Source organism: Dreissena polymorpha, chromosome 1 (assembly GCF_020536995.1).
Source record: "Dreissena polymorpha isolate Duluth1 chromosome 1, UMN_Dpol_1.0, whole genome shotgun sequence".
Taxonomy (NCBI): Eukaryota; Metazoa; Mollusca; class Bivalvia; order Myida; family Dreissenidae; genus Dreissena; species Dreissena polymorpha.
This window is the reverse complement of record NC_068355.1, coordinates 30444853-30470960: the sequence shown is the minus strand read 5'-3', so window position 1 is coordinate 30470960 and position 26108 is coordinate 30444853. Positions and strand designations below refer to the sequence as shown.

At 35.9% G+C, this 26108-nt stretch overlaps 1 protein-coding gene across 1 annotated transcript; it reads right to left on the bottom strand.

Annotated features, from left to right (window-relative positions):
- On the bottom strand, nt 1–25608 carry LOC127864833 (uncharacterized). Its single transcript, XM_052404760.1, has 7 exons — nt 25587–25608; nt 11564–12552; nt 10707–10795; nt 8995–9060; nt 4284–4490; nt 1509–1651; nt 1–94 (listed from the first exon to the last, which is right to left on the bottom strand). The coding sequence occupies exons 2-7, from the start codon at nt 12378–12380 to the stop codon at nt 1–3; spliced, it is 1416 nt and encodes a 471-aa protein (XP_052260720.1). The 5' UTR covers nt 12381–12552; nt 25587–25608.
- Nucleotides 25609–26108: the final 500 nt, after the last annotated feature.

Here is a 26108-nt window from a genome sequence, read left to right as displayed (position 1 = left end):
TCAGGGTAGGGGAAAGGTTGTCCTGGACTGGGGCTCATGCATGCCTGACTGGTGCTGTTGTTGGGCCAACACAATAGTCAATGCTGGTGCTCTCCTGAAAAACAACAACAGCACAATGGGTAATATGAACTTGTAATAAATGTTATATTTCAATCTATTACAAACTATGCTTCTTGGTTGGCTGTGCAGGTTTTCAACAGCAAAACTTCATGAATTTCTTATCTGGCGTTTCGTTGGTCCATTGTCCTTAATAGCCTGACATTAATACAACTAACAACCAACCGACTGACCAGCAAACAAGCTCACTCCTATATACCCCCGAAACTTTTGTTTGTGGGGGTATAATTATAATCACATAATGTATAGGTTATTATTGGTCATTAAAGTTGATAAACGGATATCAATACAGAAACAATCATGTTATGCAAAGCTACAAACATCACTAGCCCCACTTATGTATCAATGGTAGTTTTAGAACCATAATTACAATTGATATAGAACCTGTTTTTGAAAATAGTTTAAGAGCCAGATATGTTGGTACCTGCTGATAAATGGCTCGTTTGTTGTTGTTGTTTTTAGTTTTAAAATATCTCTAGATGTTCAATTTAAAATGCAAATTTGAGGGTTAAGCTTGACACTTTCCCATTTTCTTCACTTTTCTATATACGATACAAAGGTTTGTCGCTGAACTTTTAAACTGAAATACGATTAACTTGTCAATTAATGGAAGAGCAGAAACCACAGTTGGCATTTGGTTTAACCTATTTATTAAAGTATGATTGCATCTAAAGTCTTAGGCTATTAAGAGTGGGTCTCTTCTCTTAAATGCTTTGCCACAGTGACTCCTTTTGCAATGGCAAGGCCACTTACCTATTGAGATGTAGGGGCTAAGTTGTTGTTGGGGACATTTCTCTCTGGGCCTGAACTTGTGAGTATAAGCCTCTGTGAACAAATAAAATGGTCTTAGGGCCTCACAGAAATGTGTCCCTGTAAACTCAATAATTCAATGAATTCTGAAATGGCATCTGCTATATTTAAAGTCAACGAAGTTGGTTTGATTAAATAAATGCTCAAATATTGCCTTCTATATATGTACTCTTTATACAAACAGTGTTCATCCCTCTGGAGCTTATTAAGTTATGTGCAAAACCAAAAAAGTGGAACGGATATAAGGAGGATAAATGAAGGACGGAGGTTACTGGTATTTAAAGACAATGACGAATCTTTACACCCCCCCCTGCACCATTTCATAACGTAGTGACTTAAAAAACCCTATATACTGCAAAGATCTCAAGGCTATTGGCGGCTATTATGCATATTTACGAGTGCACAGTAATGTTATTTAAATTTTTTAAGGAAGTAGCATGGAGTTTAATCAACACGTGAAATTAGGAGTACACACCTGCACATTATACACAGTAAATTACAGCCCAAATATACCTTGTGGATGAGATAATCTCGGCCCTTAGGCAGGGAAGTTTGAAACTCCAGGTTTAGACTGGCTGCACCCTGCTGGAAGGATTTGTTGAGCGAGGTCCTGCGCCAAGAGCCAACTACCCCCGATGCACAGGAAGTGTCTCTGGGCATCTGGGACCAGCTGACCAAAGAGCCTGTTGTTAAGCTGGGTACCAATCAAGGATTGCATCAAGTCCTGACAATAATAAATTGATATTTAGGATATCGGAATTGATTGTTCACCAATAACAACTCAGAATAGCGCTGTATCAATGTTTAATGCGCATCAATTTGAAATTGAAAGTTAGGGGGTTTTAACCTCAAGGAATACATGGTAAAGTACAGTTTGTAGCAAGGTGTAATACTTATTTTTTTAAATCAAAAACAGGCCTTACTTAAGCAATTTAGAATGTGAGACTGTACACCTTTAATTATGCGATATACAACTTAAAATGTGATAGCAGACAACTTTAAATGTAAGACTACATAATTTTAAATGTGATACTCAGCAACTGAAAATGTGAGACAATACAGCATTAAATGTGACACTGTAAAGTTTAAAGTGTGAGACTGCACACCTTTAAATGTGACAGTTTATGACTTTTATCCCATCATCAGACGTGCATTGTCGAAATAAACCACTGTGGAATAAATTTTCCTCTATTTCAGCAGTGCTGAAATATAGCTGTCACGCGCGGCGAAGAATGTTCATATTACTCGGAATCAACTATAAAGTAATCATTTTTAGTAAAATTGAATCAGATTCAACAAAACAAACAATTTGATACCAAGATGTAATATATTTTTAACACATAATGCAACTCAAAAAGCAAATAACATTATTTACAAATATTAAGTGCGCGTACTCGTGACGTCATTTTTAACACGTCATACGACACATTGCATGTTGTTTCACGCTAAAGATGCAGTTGTGTTTAGTGTCTTTTTTCCATTATTTCTTAAAAATCGGGGACGTAGAGGAACAGAAAAACAGGTTAGTTACTGATCTTTTTGTAATGTATGAGGCTCGACAAGATTTCAATTATGAAACAATGTTTGCTTAAAATATCTTTGGGATTTTCCGTCTAGTTCGATTTTCCTATTCTATTTTTAAAGAAATAATTTACGACTATGAAAATTGATGGGATAAATCGAATACTAGGTCGGTGCCGAATAAAGCAAAGTTTATCTTGCTCGGCACGAAAATCTGAACCACTCACCAAGGCTCGTGGTTCAGATTTTCTAAGCCTCGCAAAATAAACTTTGCTTTATTCGGCACCGACCTAGTATTCTCTATATACTTGAGACTAAACAACTTTAAATGTGAGACAATTAATACAACTGTATGACATATAATTAGAAACAATAGATGCGAGTTGAATACTGTAAGTGTATGAGTACTTGATCACACATGTTTTATCTGTGAATCAGACAGAAATACAGATGAACGTCTATATTGAAAAGAAGTCTATGACACTAGATATCTTGCAACCAGGAGCTGTACTAATTTAACTAGTAATTGTTGCCAATTCTGGTTAAAACTATTCGCTGTAGGTGATTTTGAATTGATACTTCTAGCTACTGGTGCTGAAATTGTGTGCATAAGGATATGAAAGCAATAAAGTGCTATTGTTTTGACAACATCCGGGCTCTAATTTGAACAAGGGCTGTTTGTAAAACATGCATGCCCCCCTATATGGGCTATAAGTTGTAGTAGCAGCCATTGTGTGAATACGTTTTTTTGTCACTGAACGGTGGTGGTGGTGGTGGGTGGTGGTTGTTGTTGGTGGTGGTGTGGTGGTGGTGGTGGTGGTGGTGGTGATGGTGGTGGGTGGTGCTGGTGGTGGTGTAGCTTACATTTGGTAAAATTTAAATATATTACAAGGGAGGCAAATGCTGTAACAAAAAAAAACATGCATAAACGGTAGTTGTTTCTCTTGTTTGAACCATGCTTAATCCTTAAAATGCCTATTTCCAGTAACTGTAACCTTCACCTGTGACCTTGACCTTTGACCTAGTGACCTCAAAATCAATAGGGGTCATCTGCGAGTCATGATCAATGTACCTATGAAGTTTCATGATCCTAGGCCCAAGCGTTCTTGAGTTATCGTCTGACAACCACCTGGTGGAGGGACCGACAGACAGACCGACCAACAGACAGACCGGCCGACGTACCGACATGAGCAAAGCAATATACCCCCTCTTCTTCGAAGGGGGGCATAATAATAATCTTATCCAATTATATGTGACAAAAATAATTTATATAACTCCAACTTCAAAATAGTAATGAAACTTAGTGAAATAAGTAAATTAAACAAGTTATTTTTATCAAAGACTCTAAAATGTGCTAGAACTAGGGGCCAGCTCTAAGCAGAGAGTTTATTTTAAACATTTTTGGATCGGGACAATTCGGAAAAAATCATGCTGTTTTGAATTAAATTGGGAAAATTGTTGTTGTTTTTGCTATTAAAAAAATAAACATTGAGAATAATGCTATCTATATTAATTGCACAAAGGTCCAAGTTATAGAGCTGAATATGGAAATTAACTCAATGTTGCAACCTATTAAAACATTTTTGGGGAGCAAACCTTGAATTGAAAATTTTAGCCAGTAATTATGGGAAAATATAGACTTTTTGAGAATAGGAGTGGGACTGAATTTTGGCCCCAATTTCGACAAAATAATTAATACTGTAAGGTCTCACCTGAGGCTCAAGGAGCTGAGCTTGAGTTCTGATTAACGTCGGGTTGAGAGTCGAAGGGCATACTGGACCACACAACACAACTGCTGTCATTTGTCAATGCCTTCTCTAGCCTCAATTCAATACGAGACCTATGGGCTCGGAGTGGGAAGTGCTCGTAACAAAGCTAGACATGTTCACATTTTGCGCCTTGTTTATAATCTTTGGAGCAATTTGCGTCTGAGGCATGCCCCAAAGATGTATTGTGCTCTGGGTGATCACTGCCAAGTCATCACTGCCTTTCTTCATCAGCATAAGCGTCAGAAGCGTGTTCTCTTTGGACAGTTTACACGCCTGAGAGGACAAACCCAGATGTCCGTAACACTATTACTGTCAAAACTATCAACAGCAGAAGTATCTACATTGGAAAGCCTATACTTCTAAATTAATTGCTTCAATTGTTCCTTGATTTTTTCCCCGTTTCTTGCTGAATTACTGTTGGTCCCATAATGAATGGAACAAGTTATTCAACTTTTTATTCTGTGATATTCTTTGTGATGTCCAACAGCACGAACACTGGCTGTTAGTGTTAACATTTCTAGTACTTATATTTAACAAAACTAGGGCTCACTCAGGCTTGAGTGTGGAAAACTCGACCAGGACATTGCGCTTGTTGAGAACAGCCCGTGAAAACTTGACGAGCTGTGAATTTCCTGCAGAAGAGAATTGTTCAACGATGCTGATCCTTTGAGGCTGCAGGTCAAAAGTGAGGAATTAGGGGTCAGGGGAGGGAAAGGGTCGTCATTGACTGGATCTCCTGCATGCTGGACTGGTTCTGTTGCTGGGCCAACTCGATACCAATGCTGGTGCTCTCCTGAAAACAACAACAGCACAGTGGGTGATATGAACATGTAACAAATGTTTATATTACAATCTACAACAAACTATGCCTCTTGATTGGATGTGAAGGTTTTCAAGAGCAAAAATTCATTCTCATGAATGTCTTATCTGGTATTTCATTGGTTCCTGGTCCTGAAAAGCACGAACATCTATACAATTAAACCATTTTGTATTAAAACATTAAAAGTGTTGGCTATTGCTATACTAACCTGTAAGTTCATAATTATATTTTTTCTTAACTTTCAGAGACACTTTCAAAAGCCAATATGCAGCTCGTCAATATAAGCAAGTGTCGTCCCAGATTAGCATGAGGGAAAAAACTTTCTGACTATCTTTTCATAAAGATGATTCTTCTTTTCAACAAAAAAATACCTTTAAAGAGGAAAGTGTTGTCTCTTCTAAGCCTGTGCAGAATATCTGGGACAACAATTAAAGCACATGCATGAAGCCCCATTTTCCACAGCATGGCTTATTTATCTTTTTAGCCATTTTTTCAAGCATAACAAGACCAAAGAATGAAAAATTATCTTGTTAAAAATTTAATATCGTTTGAGTGTACCCATTCTTTTAATCACTTAACTTTTACAAAGCATTCAAATATGTTTTACTGTTAATATATGTTTCAATAAATGGAGGGCAAAAACTAAATAAAAATGTCTTCCCAAAGTTGCAAAAAGACACATAGAGGTCTACATTTTTTACCATGCCTTGAAATGTCTGAGCTTGTAAAAATCTGTTTAAATTCACAATAGAAAACATATCCAAAGTAAATCAATATCTAACAAATGAAATGTTTAGTTTCAGTGCTCATTTCATTATTCCACTGGCATATAAGGAAGCGCCTATTATGGTGTAATTTATAAAGAAGGACAGAAAATCTGTTCAGTTTTCACATACCGCTGGGAGTAAAATTATGTTACAGGCCACCTGCCCTTAATTACTTCTAGCTGATAGCACTACTTTGCTCTTACTTTGATGATGCCCACAAATCCAAATTTTTACAGTAACCAATACCAAGACATGAATTTTTCTAAGCATAAAAACATTAACTTTGTTTCATATGTTTAGGGAAAATAAAAGTTTCAGTAAAAATATTACCCACACACCCTCAAACACAAATCATATACATGTAACAGGGCTTGGTTTGTCTCATCTTTGTGAAGCGTTTCAGCCCACTCATTTTAAATTTGTTAAAGTTGTGAACAAATGAGGAGCAAACTCCTTAAAATTGCCAAAATTTGAGTCACAAACTTGTTTTAATTGTGAAACTTTGAGTCACGAAATTCTCAAATTTGTAAAAAAAACGGCCATTTGAGGAAAAATAGCCCTGAATCATGCTCTTTGAAGACAGACTTACATTGAATACCTCATCAAAACGGGCCCTGAATGATAAAACAGAGCAAAATATTAGTCACCAATTCAAGCTGGAGACTGGAGTGTTACACGCCTGATCATGGAAAAATATTTATACTCGTTGGCATGACACTTCAAGGTTTAAAAAAAAAAATAACTTTTTCGTGGACACTTAAATTCGTGGATTTTGTATTTTCGAAAAAAGGAATTTGCCCTGGGTGATTTTGTTATGTGTTTGAGCTAATTTCATGGATCAGTAAGCCCACAAAATCAACATTAATTAATGTCCCACAAATAAAAATGAATTTACAGTTCATAATCAATATGTTTTCTAGAAATGTGTTTGATGAGATTTATTTTATTTGTTTTTAATTTAAAATCAGACTTAACTTTAGTCTTATTCTGGGACAACTGGGCTTAATGAATGTATATAATGTCCTCCCACATTAGCCTGCACAGTCCTCACAGGCTATAACCTGAGACGACAATTTCCACAAAGAATTGATTTTTGTTTGGAAGAAATTCCCTTAAAACTAAAATTTCCTCAAAAGCAGAAAGCATTATCCCTGATAATTCTGAGTGCGCACTGCACAGGCTAATCTGTGGATGGTACATAACATGCATTAAGCACCCTTTTCCCATAACAAGGCTCACCTGGTATCATCTTGTACAACTCTGTAACAGACTGTAGGGGGACTTACTTTGAGCCTCATTCTGAGAAAACAGGGCTTAATAAATTGTGCACTAAGTGCACAAGCCTATAGAGCCACACAGGCTTATCAGGGACAACACTTTCCACTAGACTGACATTTTCTTTAAGAAGAGACTTCCTATATACAAAAAATTGCATAAATCCATGATTTTCCTGTGCAGACTACACAGGCTACTGTGGGACGACACTTTACGCACATGCATTTAGTCCCTTTATCCCAGAGGGAGGCACATATGTTTCTTGAAAAAACACTAAACAACAGACTGTAAGCAGACTTAAGTTTGTGGAATGAGGCCGGAGTCCTTCCAATAGGGAAAATTCTTGGTGTTTTGACCACAAATTGGGTAATGTTGTGTTGTTGGATTTTTGCTTACAAATACTATACAATCGAGAATAAACGTTTTCAATATTGCATTTAATAAGGTTCAATTATTAGAGTTGGGTAGAGAGATAAACTTGGTATTGTGATAAATTTCTTTTACTTTACCTTCAATTGGGAATTTTAGGAAGTTGTTTGGGAAAAATACATAGTTCCAGCATTTGGTATGGGGCCGATTTTGGCCCCAATATTTGACAAAAAAACAATAACACAGTATACACATCAAGAACTTAACACCTCCTCGCTAACAGGCTCTATACGATCAAGGCATTCAAAGCTTAACTAAATATCTCACAAATTTATACAAACTCAAGGCCTGCATGGGGATGACAGAAATTCTTGTGGTGTTGTGTTACTGAGGTTTCTGTATTGGTAAGTTGGAAAGCAACAAGCTGAAGAATGTTTTGAGTTATTGATCCTCAAGTAAATGAAGTCGTGCTGTAAACACAATACATAAAAGAAAAGACACAATTTAACTTCTATGAAATCATATCATTTTCTTCTCCACTTTATATTTAGCATTTTTAGTACAGAGGTAACTCTGTAAAATCATTATAATGCGTTTGAGGCTTTTTTGTTGATAAAAAGGTTTTACCAATCCACAAATTTATCACAAACACACGGGAAATGAACTGACACAAATTCCTCATTTATTTTTCCAAACTGAGTAATCCACACATTAACTAATTAAATTTCCATGAAATACTTTTGTAATCATCAAAATTTCATGAGGAGGAATGTCAATGATTTTGCAATATACAAATAATTTTAAGAAGATACTTTACCTTATGTAAATTCATTCTGTTCTTTACCGCCTCATCTTTTTGCATTCTTAATAAACAGGAAACCCTACATATGTGGGTTTGTTTTTTTATAGTGAAATGACGTCATGACGGTGCGTTATGACTCTTCACGAAAAAAAAGCAATAAAGTCATTAATCACGAGATTTAAGAAAAATCGTTTTAACCTTTTCCCGCATAGATACGCATAATCGCGTCTCGATTGATTCCCTAATACATCCGTATGAAACCATACTTTTCATCTATTACTGCCAACTTACGACTTTAACCGTTGCTACTCATTACCCGATAATCCCGTATATTCCATTATAGGACATTCTGATAAATATTTACGACAAAAGTGCTCAAAATTTCCAAGAAACACATTCACCATTTTTTGTAAAATTTTGGCATATATGTTACTGTGAAAAGATGTGATAAAAAACGTCCAATCGGGGCGTTTTTTTTCCACTAAACACGCTTTAATCGCCTGACGTGATGTTCCCGTTTTTATGCATTATAATTATTATATCTCAATCATATTTCAATTAGATCTAACTAAGTATTTAACAATCAAAAAATGATTTTATTCTTATAATTTGATATATTAGAAAGAATGATATTAAATTAGTTTTACCCAAATCAATTGACTTTTCACAGGAAAATATTCCAAAACCACATTGGCATTTTCCCCAAAATGACAAAGAAAATGTCTGACAAAGAGTCTATGTTACCTTCTGCGTATTCAGGTCATTCTTGTCCACCACAGCCTCAGCATCGTTGTCCTGACTCAGCAGCGACTGTAGCAGCAGAATAGCTTGATGTATTTCTTGTATGTATATTTAGGACTCAAACAAATTTATAAACAAGAGCACAGCATAATGGGTGCCACGCTTCGCTGCGAAAGCTTGTCAGATTTAAAATTTTTTTTTTAGAGGTCACAGTGACCTTGACCTTTGACCTAGTGACCCAAAATGGGTGTGGCGTGTAGAAGTCATCAAGGTGCATCTACATAGGAAGTTTCAAAGTTGTAGGTGGAAGCACTTTGATTTTAGAGGCAATGTTAAGGTTTTGTTCAAGTTTTATATTAGAGGTCACAGTGACCTTAACTTTTGACCTAGTGACACAAAAATGGGTGTGACCTGTAGAACTCATCAAGGTGCAACTATATAAGAAGTTTCAAAGTTGTAGGTGGAAGCACTTTGATTTTAGAGCCTATGTTAAAGTTTTATATTAAAGGTTACAGTGACCTTGACCTTTGACCTAATGAACCAAAAATGGTTGTGGCGTGTAAAACTCATCAAGGTGCATCTACATATGAAGTTTCAAAGTTGTAGTTGCAAGCACTTTGAGGAAATGTTAAGCATGTTGTTTAATTTTTATATTAGAGATCGCAGTGACCTTGACCTTTGACCTAGTGACCCAAAAATAAGTGTGGCATGTAGAACTCATCAAGGTGCAACCACATATTAAGGTTCAAAGTTGTAGGTGGAAGCACTTTGATTTTAGAGCCTATGTTAAAGTTTGATGTTAGAGGTCACAGTGACCTTGACCTTTGACCTAGTGACCCAAAAAATGTGTGTTGCGTGTAAAACTCATCAAGGTGCATCTTCATATGAAGTTTCAAAGTTGTAGGTGGAAACACTTTGATTTTAGAGCCAATGTTAAGGTTTAAGCACGACGCCTACGTTGGACGGCAGACGAGCTGGCTAACTAACACACTTACGTTGATATAAATGTAATGAAAATCAATAACAAATGTTCAACAGCATAAAACATGGAACATTAATAAATCTCACATCAAGTGTTACTTTTCTGTAAACATTGCGTACAATATCAATACATACTCCTCCATAGATTACTTAAACAATTTCATATTTTATAAAAAAAGTATTCATCCATATACATTTCTTACATGGCATGGTGTTTATAGAAATGAAAGTCTAAAAATAGCCTCAGTTGCTATGTACATGTGCATCTATGTACAAATATTGAATTTTCAGTTGAAATGCTTTGTTTTTTTCATGAAAAGTTTACAAGAACTTAATTTTAGGACCATATGGCACAAACATTATGACAACATAACATAATATGCATAAGATCTAATGTTCAAACAAAAACCCTCACATTGTATAATAAGAAAACAATATGTGCACATAAATTATTTGTATCTTTAACTACACACTTAATGTTGTATTGTAACATCACACACTACTATGTTCGTATGCTAAACAACACATTGTCATTGAAATATTAATCACTAATTACAACAACTAATACATACATGTACACACTATTCCACTCTGAACACCAGGATGTTGTCGTCCCACCCCTGTCCCACAATGATGGAGGATGTGGTGCTGCTGTAGCAGACTGACCATAGGTCGCACACTCCATCCTCCTTAGTAGCCAGCGTAGCCAGCTTACTCTGCCCCTCCCAGCCCACCTGTAGTACAGTGTCGGACCAGGCTCCACAGACCAGCACCTGGCCTGCAGGGGTCACATGTAGACACTCTGGGCCTCGTAGTGCTGGGTCTGTGAATGTAGCCAGGAGTGTGCCATCCCTGGCCAGGGTGTGAAGCTTGTGCTGCCAGTAGTTGGTGATGTACAGCCTGTCTCCTGTGGGACTCACAGCACAATTGTATACTGCAAAACAGAGTAACATCAAGATATTGAATTACTGTAAATGTTAAATAATCTTATTAAACATACTGCAGTGATATTGTATTACGCATATGTTGCTATAAAGAGGCCTTTACACATTTAAAATATATGCATACATTTCAATGATTTAATAGTTAAGTGTGACAATAAACTTCAGTAGCAGAGCTATTGTGTTTACGTTTGACAAGTTTAAATGCGACTGGTGAGTAAGATATGAATTAGAGCAAAATTACACAGATGGAAAGAATTACACATACTGAAACAATTGCACAGTTCTATCAACAGGTAAACATATTGTACATGTACAATCATTTAACAACCACAAAATTAAGACAGGTCAGAAAGTGTCTCTTTCCCAGGAACACAGTTTCTATTTATAGACATGCCATGTAGTGACAGTCAAAATACTTCATTACTCATGTTACTATAATTTATATGATTAAAAAAAAAAAGATAAAGGCCTAATGGGTCAATATTTGTTGATTGAAAAAAATAAATCCCAATTCGGTTCATTAAGTTGATAAAATTTGATTGGATTTAAAATAACACAATATGACTAGACTCCATTTCCCACAATGGCTACACAAATCCCTATACATAATATGAATGTTATCAGGATGGATTCACCATGATTCTTACCTGCTGTAAAATCAGTCGATCCATGTTGTTCATAGAGTCTGCAGATCAGTTTGCCATTCAGCGTGTATTTGTACAGTTCTTTACCAGAGGTGACAAAAAGGTCTCCATAGTGATGGGCAATACCTGTACATTCATGTTGTAACTGAAACTTCCTGCCAGGAACAAGCTTTCCCTGGTTGACAGTGATAAACTGGACCTCATGTATCTTGCTAGTATTCACAGTCACTGCAACCTCACTGGGTGTGATCTGACATATATCCTGTGGCTCAGCATTCACATCCCAATGACTCACCACCTTGTACTGCTGGCTCAGAAGCTTGACTCTCTTATTACCCCTGTCTGCAACCAGGACCTGTCCATCTGGGAGAGCACACATGCCTGTGATATGACATGAATTTGAATCACTTGGTATTCTCACATTGTGCTCAGTATTACTCTGGACCTTAAACACCTTGCCTGACTTTCCTAGCAGAGTCAATGCCTGCTGTACTATATGCTTACATTTTATGCTGGCTATAAGGCAGAGCTGCTTATGATCTCCAATTTTCTGAACAATTTCATGCAAATGTGACAAGTCATTGTGAAGACTGGTGCATTTATGCATAGAACTTGTAACTGACCCTTTAATGCTTATAACTTCATCTCTCATCTCGTTAAGTTCCTTCGCAGTAATATTATCAAATTCATTCACGATAGAGAGAACACTCCTACACATCTCTTCTTTTAAATATTGCTCATTTCCGCCTGATGTACCCACAGAATTATTATCACATTCATCTATAAAAGTATTTAAATTGCCACACATTTGCTCTATCATAACTTCGCTATGTTCATTGTATGTTCTCTGCAATGACTGAATGCTGGCCTCCTGACTGATCTGCAGGGTTTTAATTTCCCCCAGGACAGTTTCCAGCTCCACTGACAGCCCCTCTAGGCCTGAGGGCTGCGTGTTGGTCAGCTCCGAAATCTGGGTCACTTTACTGCACTGGCTGAAATAAACAATTAATACATGTACATACCAAGGAATAGTCAGTGATATTATGAAATGCTTCAAACAAGTATAAAGTGTCAAATAAAAACATACATGGACAATAAATTAACGCTTCTTGGGCTTAATATGGGGTATATAGATTTGCACTTTTCCATCCATCTGCGTGACTTTTCTGTTGTATATAACTCCACATGTATTCCTGCAACTTAACAAGTACAGTAACCAGGCATGTGAGCTAATGCACACTTCTATATGTTGTTTCTGTTGTTTTCATCATAATTGTAGTAATGTCTTATATTTATACAAAAATGACATTTTAACATATGTGCAGTGTAAAATAAACAGTATTGCTTGCTACAAGAGGACTATCACTTTACATAAATATTTATCATTGTGTAATTTTACCCACATGCATAGTTTGATATGTCTTTTTCAACATACCCAGAGTTATGGCCCTGTTTAGCAAAGAAATCACATTTAAAATTGTGTTGTGAGTAACTCAAAGAGTACAGCTGATAGAGGGATGAACTATTCTTAAAGTATAACCCACCATGTGAAATTATGCACCTTGATATTTTTTTAAAGTTTTTTTTTACATAAGAAGAGTTATGTGACAATCCCTTTAACCAAACAATATTTTTTCAATTGTGAGAAGCGTTACTCAAATAGAGGGATACTTCTACAGTAACATAGTAATTGTCAGGTTAACTTGTGCAACTCCATGTTTGTTCATAATTTAAAGAGATTTGTGCAGTTGTGGGACAAATAGGATTGTAGAGGTATCCATGTACTAAAAATACATTTCTAGTAGTTAATATTGTTTTCAGTTTTAGTATCATTGTACACCTTGACCACACTATCCATAATAACACATGCAAGAAAAGATCATTAATGCTTTTCCATCCCACAAAAAAACAAGCATGACGTATATTTAATGTTTATTCCCAAACTCAGTATGTACAGTCTAGCCTGTGATGAGCGACTTATGACATGCAACCTGGTCTACTATCTCCCAATATTTGTTGTTGTTATTTAACCTCTTGTGATTATTTTGCTTTTGTTGTTGTCATGTGATCTATTTGTGGAAAAGTAAAGACGCCATTGTTAAATGTTTGAATGGTCAGGTTAGCGTGTGCAAACAATATGTTTGTTCAAAATGTTCCTAATTATTCTTGAGTTATCATCAGGAAACCATTTTACTGTTTCGAGTCACTGTGACCTTGACCTTTGATCAAGTTACCTGAAAATCAATAGGGGTCATCTGCCAGTGATGATCAATGTACCTATGAAGTTTCATGATCCTAGGCGTAAGCATTCTTGAGTTATCATCCGAATACCATTTTTCTAAGTTGAGTCACCGTGACATTTTAATTGTCAGGTAAACTCGTGCAACTCCATATGTTTCTTCATAATTTTTTGACATAAATGCAGTTGTCTTAAATGGGTTAAAATTCAATGATTAAATGCATTTAATAATGGCAGTACTGTAATATAACTTTTATCATAATTGAAAATCTGCTTATAATATTATTATGGGTATATCAGGAACTAAAACTGACTACTAAATCTTTATAATTTCATGTTATAATCTTCTGTGACCTTTGACCTATTGACCTTAAAATGGATTGACCTCTTAATTTTTCTCAATGTAAACATAAAACATGTTGCCTGGCTGTAGGTCAAAGCATTCCTTAGATATATTGTAGAACACAATTGGTCTACGGACCAACGGACTAAAGAACAGATGCAAAGCAAAATGACCCTGCTTCTTACAAAAGGGTCCTCTATTTCTAAATATAGTCCGAGTATTATCATTCTAGCCTGTGATAAGCGTCTTATCAAATGCAACCCAGCGATTTTTCTTCTTCTTTTTAAAGTACCTATAAAAGGTAAACTTTCCCAATTGAAGAAAAACTACGAAATTCCAAATTGCTGTCTGAAAATTTCCAAAAAGAAAGGCAAATTCATTCTTTTTTTTTCAAGAAGTGCATTTTCTGCAAGTTAACAAACAAGTACAAGAGGGCCATGATGGCCCTGTATCGCTCTACTGCTGAAAAAGGCTGAAAATATTCTTGGCGTGTGCAAATACTTAAATATAGGCCCTATTTAAGCAAATGTACACTTTTGTGACCCCCTGGGCTAGGTCAAATTTAACCCCAGGGGCATAATTTGAGCAAACTTTGCAGCGGACTACTGTATCTCACTACATACGAAATGTGGTAGCCCTAGGTCCTAGAGTTAAGGACAAGAATATTTTGAAAGTTTTCACAAAGTAAGCAAGATATAAGCGTACACTACGCGCCCCGCGATTTTTGCCTAAATCACCGACCACCGCTTTAGGGCCGACATGGCTAATCGCAGTGATTCGCTGCAAATTGCGGTGAATCCACTCTGTGGTTGATTCAAGGTGATTTCACGGCGACCATCTGGCGATAAAGATCAGCTGTAGAATCATTGCGAAAACACCGCAAATCGCCTTGATTCGCGGTGACAACTAGATTTAAATTTCAACTTATTAACTAATGTCATCACTATTGACGATCACATCAGATCGCGAAAATGTATTCCAATATGAAAGTAAACACCGTACTTGCTGAATGTCAAATCCTGATTTACAAACAATATCTTTATTTGTTGAAATAACAATTGTACAGTACGGCTCACGCAAAACCAACAAAGTTCGCGGCTACAGATTCTTATGTTCTCGAAGTTTCTCCGCAGCCACAACGAGTATTCACTCCGAAAAAAACAGGTACAGATAATAACCTGATATTTTTACTTCTACGCGATTGTTTTAACATTTCGTCAGCTTCTCTGCATACTTCATACAATTACCATCGGATGTCATCTGTCAATGATTGTGTAGGTCAGTAACCATACCGAGGAAATTTTTATAGTTTAAAATCGGAAACGAGACTTGCTTTAAACGTCGAAATAAACAATATCTATCTGCTTGAGAATTGCTCAAATACACAGACGACACATATATATAAATAATGTTGACCATTTGAATAAAATCAAATGTTGGGTTATTTGTAAAATTAATACTTTCACTTTGTCCTGATTTTCAGAAAATGACTTACATGTGCATCTAAATTTAAATTCACACATTGCTTCAGGTGATGTACGCTTCTCCAATCGCCATTGGGCTGCTAGATCTATTTAATAAAATAGAAGCGTGTAAAATTCATTTAATGAAACATTACTAATTGTTTGTCTTTACAATTTCTTGAGCAATGTTGAACAGCCTAAACTTTTGAAAATGGAAGCTGTGATCATTCGGAATTATCGTTATTTTAAATGTTTCAAACAGTTTGTTACACTTAAAATTAGGCGGTGAATTGTTTGATTTGGTGGCATTCTGTTTCATTTCGGACCCCATGCAATTTTTCAGATCATAATCTCTTTGCTTTATTACTCGAACTTGTTAGTTTCTGACCACATGTGCTACTAAATGTAACCATAGGACTGTGTATTATGGTCCATGCAAGTTGCTTGGACCCGTGTTGAATGATCCTTAAATGTTAGATAAGCATGTGCACTGTTGATTAAGTTGGCAGGGCTCAACATTAATGGTTGTCCTATTGCCCCTGGCAAGTAAAAGTTGGGTCCGGGCAAGTTATTTTATAATCTAGTTGTCCACCTGGGCAAGTGCAAAAAAGAACAAAGAGCATTTAATTTAGACTTTAATTACACTTTAATTGCTCTAATCATTTTGTTAAATGTTCAAAAATAAAAAAGGTTTTGTGGTGTATCATTTTGATCTTTATTAAAAAATATGAGGTTTAAAGTGAATGTGATATTTCCTGTTTGGGCAAGTGGCTTTACGTTCAGGGCAAGTAGATTTTTAAGTTCTTGCCCAGCAGGGCAAGTTGGTTTTTAGGTTAATGTTGAGCCCTGGTTGGTTTGTACAAAAGTTCTACTGAAAACCGCCGACTGCATCTTTGTTTTATTATCCAATCAAGCCCCAAACATCCAATATCCGGTGTATTACCAGAAACAAACTTAAGATAAGCACGCGTTGTCTGTCAAAACAATGATTGTATAGCTGTTACCCATATATGCTCTCAGAGAAAGACTTTTCTTTTTTAAAATTTAAATTGCTTTAAACATTTAAAATAACGATATTTATTTTCATTAGAATTGCTAATATATATATATAAATATATATATATATATATATATATATATATATATATATATATATATATATATATATATATAAAAGTTTGACAAATTCAATAAACAGATATTGGTTTATTTTCACAAAATAAACTCACTTTCTTGATTCCCAGAAAATGATGTGTACATGTTGCATTTAATCTAAATATAAATTAAGTTGTTTATTGGTTGTTGAAGAAGATCATGAACTGAACATGACAGTATACAATCCAATAATAGTTTCAATAATGAAGGAACTGAAACAGCGCAACGGTTACAAAACAGCGTGTATGACATTCTTTAGGACTCTTATCATCAATATTAACCAGAATTCGCTTTTAAAATGGAAATAGGGCGTATGCGGGATTATCGAGCAATGGATAAAGACAGAAGAAGTTGCATGAATGTGATTGAGACAGTTGAAACGTATGTATCGGGGAATCGAGAGACTCGGAGAAAATACGACCATTACATTACAATCAGTTATGAGTTCTCCATGGCTTCAAACTGTTAATTGCATAACCAATAACACAATTATCACTCCTCCAGTTGCAGCATCATACAGCTAGGTATGAACACTGTTTTGTTTTATACGCAGCATTTAAAAAGTAAAAAATAACCTGTTACGCACAATGTTAATGTTTCATTTGATTCTGAAATGAGCTTTCTTAAATTTGTAATCCGCAACACACTTCCGAATTTTAATGCTAATGCTACATTAACAAATTCTAGCGTCAAATAAACAGTGCTAAAATATCCTTTGTCTCCATAAAAAGCGCGCGAAATTATGCAGACATGTACAACGTTGCATGGAAAGTTTGGGTGTATTTTGTGTTGTATAAAAACATTCATCATGTCAGATGATTTATGCGTGTTCAATGGGGAAAAAACCGCCCCGATTGGGCGTTATTTCATCATATCTTTAAATGGTAACAAACGCCAAAATGTACTTGATACTTAAGAACTTTTATCGTAAATATTTACCGGAATTTCCTTTAAAACTGGAATATACGGAATTATCGGTTAATGATTAGCGATATCAACTGCATAATGTAAACAAAATGAAACTAATTTATATACACATAGTCAAACAATAGTTATAATAAGCTGATAATTAACAAAACAACAATTAAGTGTTGGTTATTGATGTGGCTTCATCTGCTAATTGTCTCAGCTAAAATATAATTGCAAAAACAACAAGCAATTATAAATCAACCAACTGCTGGATTCTTGACCACTCGTATGAGCCAACACATAATTACATGACATTTATGTGTGAAATACATACACTATGGGCAGGAAACAAACTAACTTGGCCAGCCACATTAAATGTGCTTATATGCTAATACATGTTGTCGTAAAAATAAAAACCAAAACAAATATGTCTGTTGATCGTTTTAATATAAAGACAATAATCATACAGTGCAATAAATGCACTCAAAGTAACTTAAAGTACTTTAGCCGATTCTATAAATGACAATGGCAAATGATTATTGGAATTTTATTAATACATGCCTGTGATAATCGTATTTTGTTTTAATTAATTCGATTTTTTTTATTTGCATTCTTTTAAAATAATTATTATTTATATCCGGATGACAGCAATTTCTTTAGAAATGGGAATGCAATCACTAAAAAAAAACAACAGCATGTTTTTTTATTAACTAATTAACCTTTTTTGAATCTGTGCCCATTAAATTAATTCTGATTTTAAATATAATTATAATTGTTCTTTTAAATTTCTTTGACTAACTAATCATTTAAAAAAGATTTTGATTTGAATATGCGCATGGACTCGGCGTCATGCCCCGGATCGCGGCTTGCCTTGGCATGTCTCGGCGGAAAGATGCGAAGCTTCGCTGCGAAATGCCGCAACGGCCGACTCAGCATCGACTCGTTGCGCATTGCCGCCGCGGATCGCAAAATATGTTTGTTCCACGTTGGCTGTACTGTAATTATTCTATTCTATTTTTTTTTAAAACTTTGATCAGTTTTTCCTCTTTGTTCTTTTTTTTGGTACGAATGTCGCCATGTTGTATTAGTCAAAGATTGTTGATGAATGTCCCAGAAGTGGTTTAAATGCAATGCCAAAGGCTTGAATAATGACAATAAGGATAAATCCAGAAATAAGCATTAGTGAAAAATATAATTGCCAACTAAGGCAAATGTGAAGTAAATACAAATGGACGGATTGGTCAATCAATATATACCTCACACATCAATCAAGGCCGGGGCATACACACTTTTGACTGATAAAATCCTAACAAGGGCTGTTTGTAAAACACACATGCCCCCAAATTGGCTGTCAGTTGCAGTGGCAGCCATTGTGTGATTACATTAGAAACCATTTTACTGCTTCAGGTCACTGCAGGGTTTTTTATCTGACTTTGGGGAAAGGGCCTGGCCTTTTTTGAGGGGAAAAAAATCGCGCGAAATGCCGGATTTTTGGGAAAGAAAGCACACGAAACGCCGGATTTTGGGGAAAATAAGGAAAGTCTTAAATACTCACTTTAACTTATTTTGCTGTTTTTAAAACAAATTCAAGGCAACAGATAATTTTATTATGCAATATGTTATATTTTCTACACTGGATCAGGTAAACTTTTGTATTTAAAGTTAAAAAAATATTTTTTTTTTTTTTTTTAAGGGGAAAAAAATGAAGTCTGGGGGAAAATTTACCTGCTGAGGGGAATAAAAATCCGAGGGGAAAGGGCCGTTTTCGGCGGGTCCAAAAGACGGAAAAAAAGCCCTGCACTGTGACTTGACCTTTGACCTAGTGACCTGAAAATCAAAAAGGGTCATCTGCCATCTGCCATAATCAATGTACCTATGATCCTAGGCATTAGCGTTCTAGAGTTCTCATCCAGAAACCATTTTACTATTTCGGGTCACCGTGACCTTGACCTTTGACCTAGTGACCTGAAAGTTGCTAATCCACCGATAATTACGAGTAACGCCCATATTATATAAACTGGAATCACAGGTCATTTTTTATACTAACAAGTCATAATACTACAGATAAACATTAAGAAAACACATTTCCTCGATGAGATACATAAATTATCCGAGTAGAATTAATTGCTACGTCATGACCTTCGACATTGTATATGGCGGACGTATTTTAAATTAACATTGAACTCGTGTTCAATTAAAAAATGGCAATTCAAATTACAAGTAATGGTGATTCAATAATGGAGAAAGCATCAACTGGATGTAACAAACATTTGATAAGGTTTGTTAAACCAGATAACAAGGAAAATTTGGATAATTAAAGTTAAACTACTACTGGTAAGGCATTCTTAAGTGTATATAATTCGGACATGTATAGTAATCGGATAAACAGTAATAGATATACTAGATGTTCCATGCATTTAGATTGTGTTTTTGTACAAAAGCTATCATAGGGATGATGATAATATAATGAGGATAAATATGTGATGGAACGGTGCTACTGGTACACATCTTAAATTACTTAAATGTGTTAAAGACTTAAATGTGTTAAGATGAAGTAGATTTAATGAGCATTTATTGTTTTTACAAATAAACATAGTATAGTGATAGAAATAATAAAAAGTTGTAAAATGAACATGTTTTGTTTTAGAAAAACTTAGTCGATATTGTTCGCACACATTATTGATAAGTGTGTCCTTATCTTTGTGTACCAATTCATTAAAATATGTTGTGTTATTTATCATGGTATTTTTTATTTATTAAAGCAGTATATCTTTTTCAGATATTGTGTTACTCTTAGAGCATATTTGTATTAAAAAAATTGAATAATACAGACAAAAACACAATAAGCACGCTTCAAAATTGACCCCAGCATTTTTAAGTTTGACTCCTCAAAATTTCAGTCCAGGGGCATTGATGACTCCTGGTTTTTAAAATCTATTGAAATCCCTGATGATCGGTCCTCGCAGTGATTTTTTACAATTTTTCTCATCTGAGTCCTGAGACTCCATAACATGCAAAACTGCAAAGTCTCCGAATAAAAACTGAGGAGCTGCGCCATGAGCGCATGATACGCCCGTCGTTCGCCAATGAAGTAGTAAGGTAATAAATAACCCTTTGAATCATTTTTTTACTTCAGTTTATTTGTATTTGAATACATGGTTTATTTTATAAGTACATGAGCATGGAGCGCCGTCTCCTTGACATTCATACCATATCTTTTTTTGAGTATATGTATGCATTTCTTTAGAGGATATGGAGTTGAAGTAAACCTGTTATAGATATTTTGACCAATAATAAAAGAGAAATGTAGATGGGTAAGTGGTAGTGTACAATCGGAATAGAAAAAAGCTCACCTTGTTCAATTTTTCAGGGATACTAAAAAAAAAAAAAAATCCATCGAAGGATATTTGAGCTACAGTAGGACATTCAATGAAATCACGAAATTTTGACGAACAAAGTCCCATAACTCTGGAATGACAATTCAGAATTCCGTCAAAAACGAAAGGGGATCAGGATTTATCAATATTAAGATTGTGTTAAAATTTGAAGAAAATCTGTCAAAGGATATTTGACGTAGCGTACGACATTAACAGACGGACGGACGGACGGACAGACGGACGGACGGACAGACGGACGGACAGACGCGGGGTATACCATAAAACGTCCCATCATAGACGGGCGTATAAAAACGAGTCAGGGGTTTTCCTCGCTTCATTGGATCCCTAACCTATGGATTTTGGGAAAAATTCTCGCTAAAATTACTGCTTTGGGAAATGAAAAAGCTGGTGTAAGTAAATATCTTTGGAAAATCTGCATGATTTTAATGAAATTTTTAATTGGGAAAGTGGCCTTTAACAGGCTCCTGATATATAAGGCTGAAAACCGCTGCTACTGCGAGTCCAAGTATTAAACTTTATTTTGTTGAAAATTCTATGCATTTTTGGGACTCACATAACTCAAAACTTTGCATCCCCAGATATTTTTGTGAGTCCAGGACGCAGGACTCACAGGTAAAAAAAAGCATTGTCCTCGATGCTCTCAAATTGCGTCACGTGATTCACACATTTTCAATGGGAATTCCCCCATCCCACAATTCAATTTGTATATGCAATTGTGTAAAATGGCGGACATTTGTGTTTATGAAATTCTTGGACACATTCACTGTCAATATTGGCTGTATTTTGGTTTGAAAATATAAATCGTAATAATACTGGATTATCCGGTAATGGATAGAGTTGGAACATGCAAAGATCTATCAATATTATATGTTTATTTATAGATTTAAGGAACATGTTTGTATCCATTGAAATCACAAGTAGGGTCTATTAAAATTATGAAATAAAAGTGGGACTTCAAAATTTATGTTTGGGATGTCCAAAATTTATGGTTTGGTAGTCAGGACTGCCAACCTATAAAAGCTAGCGGAAGTGCTGTTAATTATTAATAACTAAAGGAATATAAATGTGTGAGATACCTGTGAATTGTTCCAACACATGCAGAGCAGCACAGCTGACCGTGGTCATGGCAAAACTGTGTCAGTGATTCATCCGCATGCACCTCACACTTCCTGAGAAAATCTTCCACCGCCTTAGAAACTGGCCATTTCTTAATATCCTCCCTTCCACATGTCATATGTTTTGTAAACAACTGACTATGCAGGATAACACATTTTTTACAATAAAACCTTAAACATTGTTCACAATAAATGTCTGCAGATTCCGTAAGATTCTGCTCTAAACAACATGTGCAAGAAAAGTCTTCAACCATACGCAAACGTTTTGGAACTGAAGACAATGAACCTGTTGCCATTTTGTTACTGTTTATAATGTTAAAACCTTTTTGTTCGTATCGTTCAAGTATATTTCTTGTGAAATATGAAAACAATAAAGCTAGTTCCAAAAGTTTATCAACCTTAGAAGTTAAAATTAACACTGAAACACGGATAAATTCAAACACAAGATGTACAATAAAACTTTTCAACCAAAGGCCAACGTTTCACAACATTAGACAATGAACCTGTCGCCAATTTTGATACTCTAGTGTATGAAGTTTTACATGTTAAAGTACATGTAGTTAAAGTATAATTCTGTTAAAATAGTCTATAATACTGTAACCCGGATGGTTACGGCCGTGGTATATCCCAATAAACAAGAAATCATAAATAAGATAGTTCACAGTTCACTTCTTTTAATAATGTAGGAATGCTTTTCAGTCCTTTATGAAATACATGCAGACGAAAATTCAAATAGCAGTTAATCCTACAGTATAAATCAGGATCTGAAATATATAAAACAATAAAATGCTTAACAATAAAACAATAGTTCTGTTCTAGTGGCCTTAACATTTATTTTATATGACTCAACTACTCATATAAGATTTAGGTACAACAATGACAAAAATAATCATAAATACACAAAGCAGCATCAAAAACCTTAAAAACAAGGGATGTTTGTAAAACATGCATGCCCCCCATATGGGCTGTCAATTGTAGTGGCAGCCATTGTGTGAATACGTTCTTTGGCACTGTGACCTTGACCTTTGACCTAGTGACCTGAAAATCAATAGGGGTCATCTGCAAGTCATGATCAATGTGTCTATGAAGTTTCATGATCCTAGGCCTAAGCTTTCTTGCGTTATCATCCGGAAACCATTTTACTGTGTCAAGTCACCGTGACCTTTTACCTAGTGACCTAAAAGTCAATAGGGGTCATCTGCGAGTCATGGTCAATGTACCTATGAAGTTTCATGATCCTAGGCGTAAGCGTTCTTGAGTTATCATCCAAAACCATTTTTCTAAGTCGAATCACTGTGACCTTGACCTTTGACCTGAAAATCAATAGGGATCATCTGCGAGTCATGATCAATGTACCTTTGAAGTTTCATGATCCTAGGCATAAGCGTTCTTGAGTTATCATCCAGAAACCATTTCGGGTCACCGTGACCTTGACCTAGTGACCTGAAAATCAATAGGGGTCATCTGCGAGTCATGATAAATGTACCTATGAAGTTTCATGATCATAGGCATAAGCTTTCTTTAGTTATCATCCGCAAACCATTTTACTGTGTCAAGTCATCGTGACCTTTGACCTAGTGACCTGAAAGTCAATAGGGGTCATCTGCAAGTCATGATCAATGTACAGTACAGCCAAAGTGGAACAAACGTATTTCGCGATCCGCGGCGGCAAGGCGAAACGAGTCGATGCCGCGTCAGTCGTTGAAGCCGCGTCAGTATGCGGCGGCAAGTCGCATTTCGCCGCGAAACTTCGCATCTGTCCGCCAAGGCATTCCGCGACATGATGCCGAGTCGATGCGCATCATGAAACAAAAAATCTTAAAAAAAAATATTAGTTACATGTAGTTAACAAATTTTGAAAGAACAATTATAATAATAATTAAAATCATAATATATTTATTGTGCGCGGATTGTATTAGCATATACATGTAAGCATAGTTAATGTGTCTGGCCAATTAAGTTTGTTTCCCGCCCGTAGTGTATGTATTTCACACATAAACAAGGTCACGTAATTATATTTTCGCACATACAAGTGGTCAAAGCTCCAGCATATGGTGGATTTATAAATTAATTGCATGTTGATTCTGCTATTATATTTTAGCTGAGAAAATTAGCAGTTTGAAGCCACATCAATAATCAAGACGGTGACGATGTATTTGTTATTTTGTTTATTATCAGCTTATTATAACTATTGTTTGAATATGCGTATATAAATACGTTTTATTTTGTTCATATTATATAGTTAATATCGCTACTAATTACCGGATAATCCCGTATATTCCAGTTTTAAAGCAAATGCTGGTAAATATTGACGATACACACACATTCTCGATATTTCCTTAAGTATCAAATACATTTTGGCATTTGTTACTATTTATAGAGATGATGAAAGCACGTCTAATCGGGGCGGGTTTTTTTCCACTGAATACGCGATTTACGCCTGACGTGATGTTCATGTATTTATACAACACAAAATACACCCAAACTTTCCAAACGACGTTCTACATGTCTGCATAATTTTCGCGCGCATTTTATGAAACAAAGGATATTTTAGCACTGTTTATTTGACGCTAGAATTTGCCAAAGGACGGGTTAGCATTAAAATTTGGAAGTGTGTTTCGGATTAAAAATTTAATAAAGATAATCGAACGAAATATAAACAGCTGCGCGTAATTAATTCTACGCTACACATACATGTACATGTAGGTGGATATCTTTTCACTCGATCCGCCGCGTACGAATGCGGCGGATTTACTCCGCGAAAGTACGCGAGGTTAATACAGACTCGGCGTCATTGCCCGGATCGATGCCGAGTGCCACGGCGATACGCCGCGTGAACACACGATTCGGCCGCCGCGGACTAATAATCTGGCCGTGGCATAGCCGTGGATTATGTTTGTGCCGCTTTGGCTGTACTGTACCTATGAAGTTTCATGATCCTAGGCGTAAGCGTTCTTGAGTTATCATCCGCAAACCATTTTTCTAAGTTATGTCACTGTAACCTTTACCTTTGATCTAGTGACCTGAAAATCAATAGGGGTCATCTGCGAGTCATGATCAATGTACCTATGAAGTTTCATGATCCTAGGCTAAGCGTTCTTGAGTTATCATCCGGAAACCATTTTACTATTTCGGGTCACCGTGACCTTGACCTTTGACCTAATGACCTCAAAATCAATAGAGGTAATCTGCGAGTCATGATCAATGTACCTATGAAGTTTCATGATCCTAGGCCTAAGCGTTCTTGAGTTATCATCCGGAAACCATCTGGTGGACGGACGGAAGGACATACGGACGGACCGACATGTGCAAAACAATATACCCCCTCTTCTTCAAAGGGGGGGCATAATAATGAGTTAAAAATATATCATTCAACACATTGATACAATTTCTACAATTCTTACCAATTTATGGAATCGAGTCCCTTTCTCTTTCACTTCAGTCTCTCCTCTTTTAACCTGCTGGTGCTGTAAATTCGAGCATGCAAACAGATATTATGGTGTTTCAACTCAGTGTATAAGTTGCTTTCCAAAAGTGAATTTATTTATTTGCTGCCATTCGCGAAATCATGTGAGTTGAACATTAAAAATGTTCAAACCATAGGCTCTGGATGTCAATGACAAACAGGGTTCGCCAAAACCGTCGGTCTGCCAGTCCAGACCGGCAATTTTTTCTCGAGACCGACAAGTGATTTAAGATAATCGGTCCGACTGACCGACACAATCAGATGAAAAATCATTTCAACAAGATGCGTTTGTGAAACACAATGTCCCCCTATATGACGTTTGACCTTGAAGGATGGCCTTGACCTTGTGAAGGATGACCTTGACCTTTCACCACTTAAAATGTGCAGCTCCATGAGATGCACATGCATGCCAAATATCAAGTTGCTATCTTCAATATTGCAAAAGTATTTATAAAATAAG

Coding starts and splice junctions, on each gene's coding strand:
- LOC127864833 (XM_052404760.1), bottom strand. CDS start 12,380: ATGATAGAGCAAATGTGTGGCAATTTAAATACTTTTATAGATGAATGT. Junction 9,061..10,706: donor GGTCCGACACTGTACTACAG/GTGGGCTGGGAG, acceptor CTGCTGCTACAG/TCGCTGCTGAGTCAGGACAA. Junction 4,491..8,994: donor ATGACCTGAATACGCAGAAG/GTAACATAGACT, acceptor TTGTCCTCTCAG/GCGTGTAAACTGTCCAAAGA.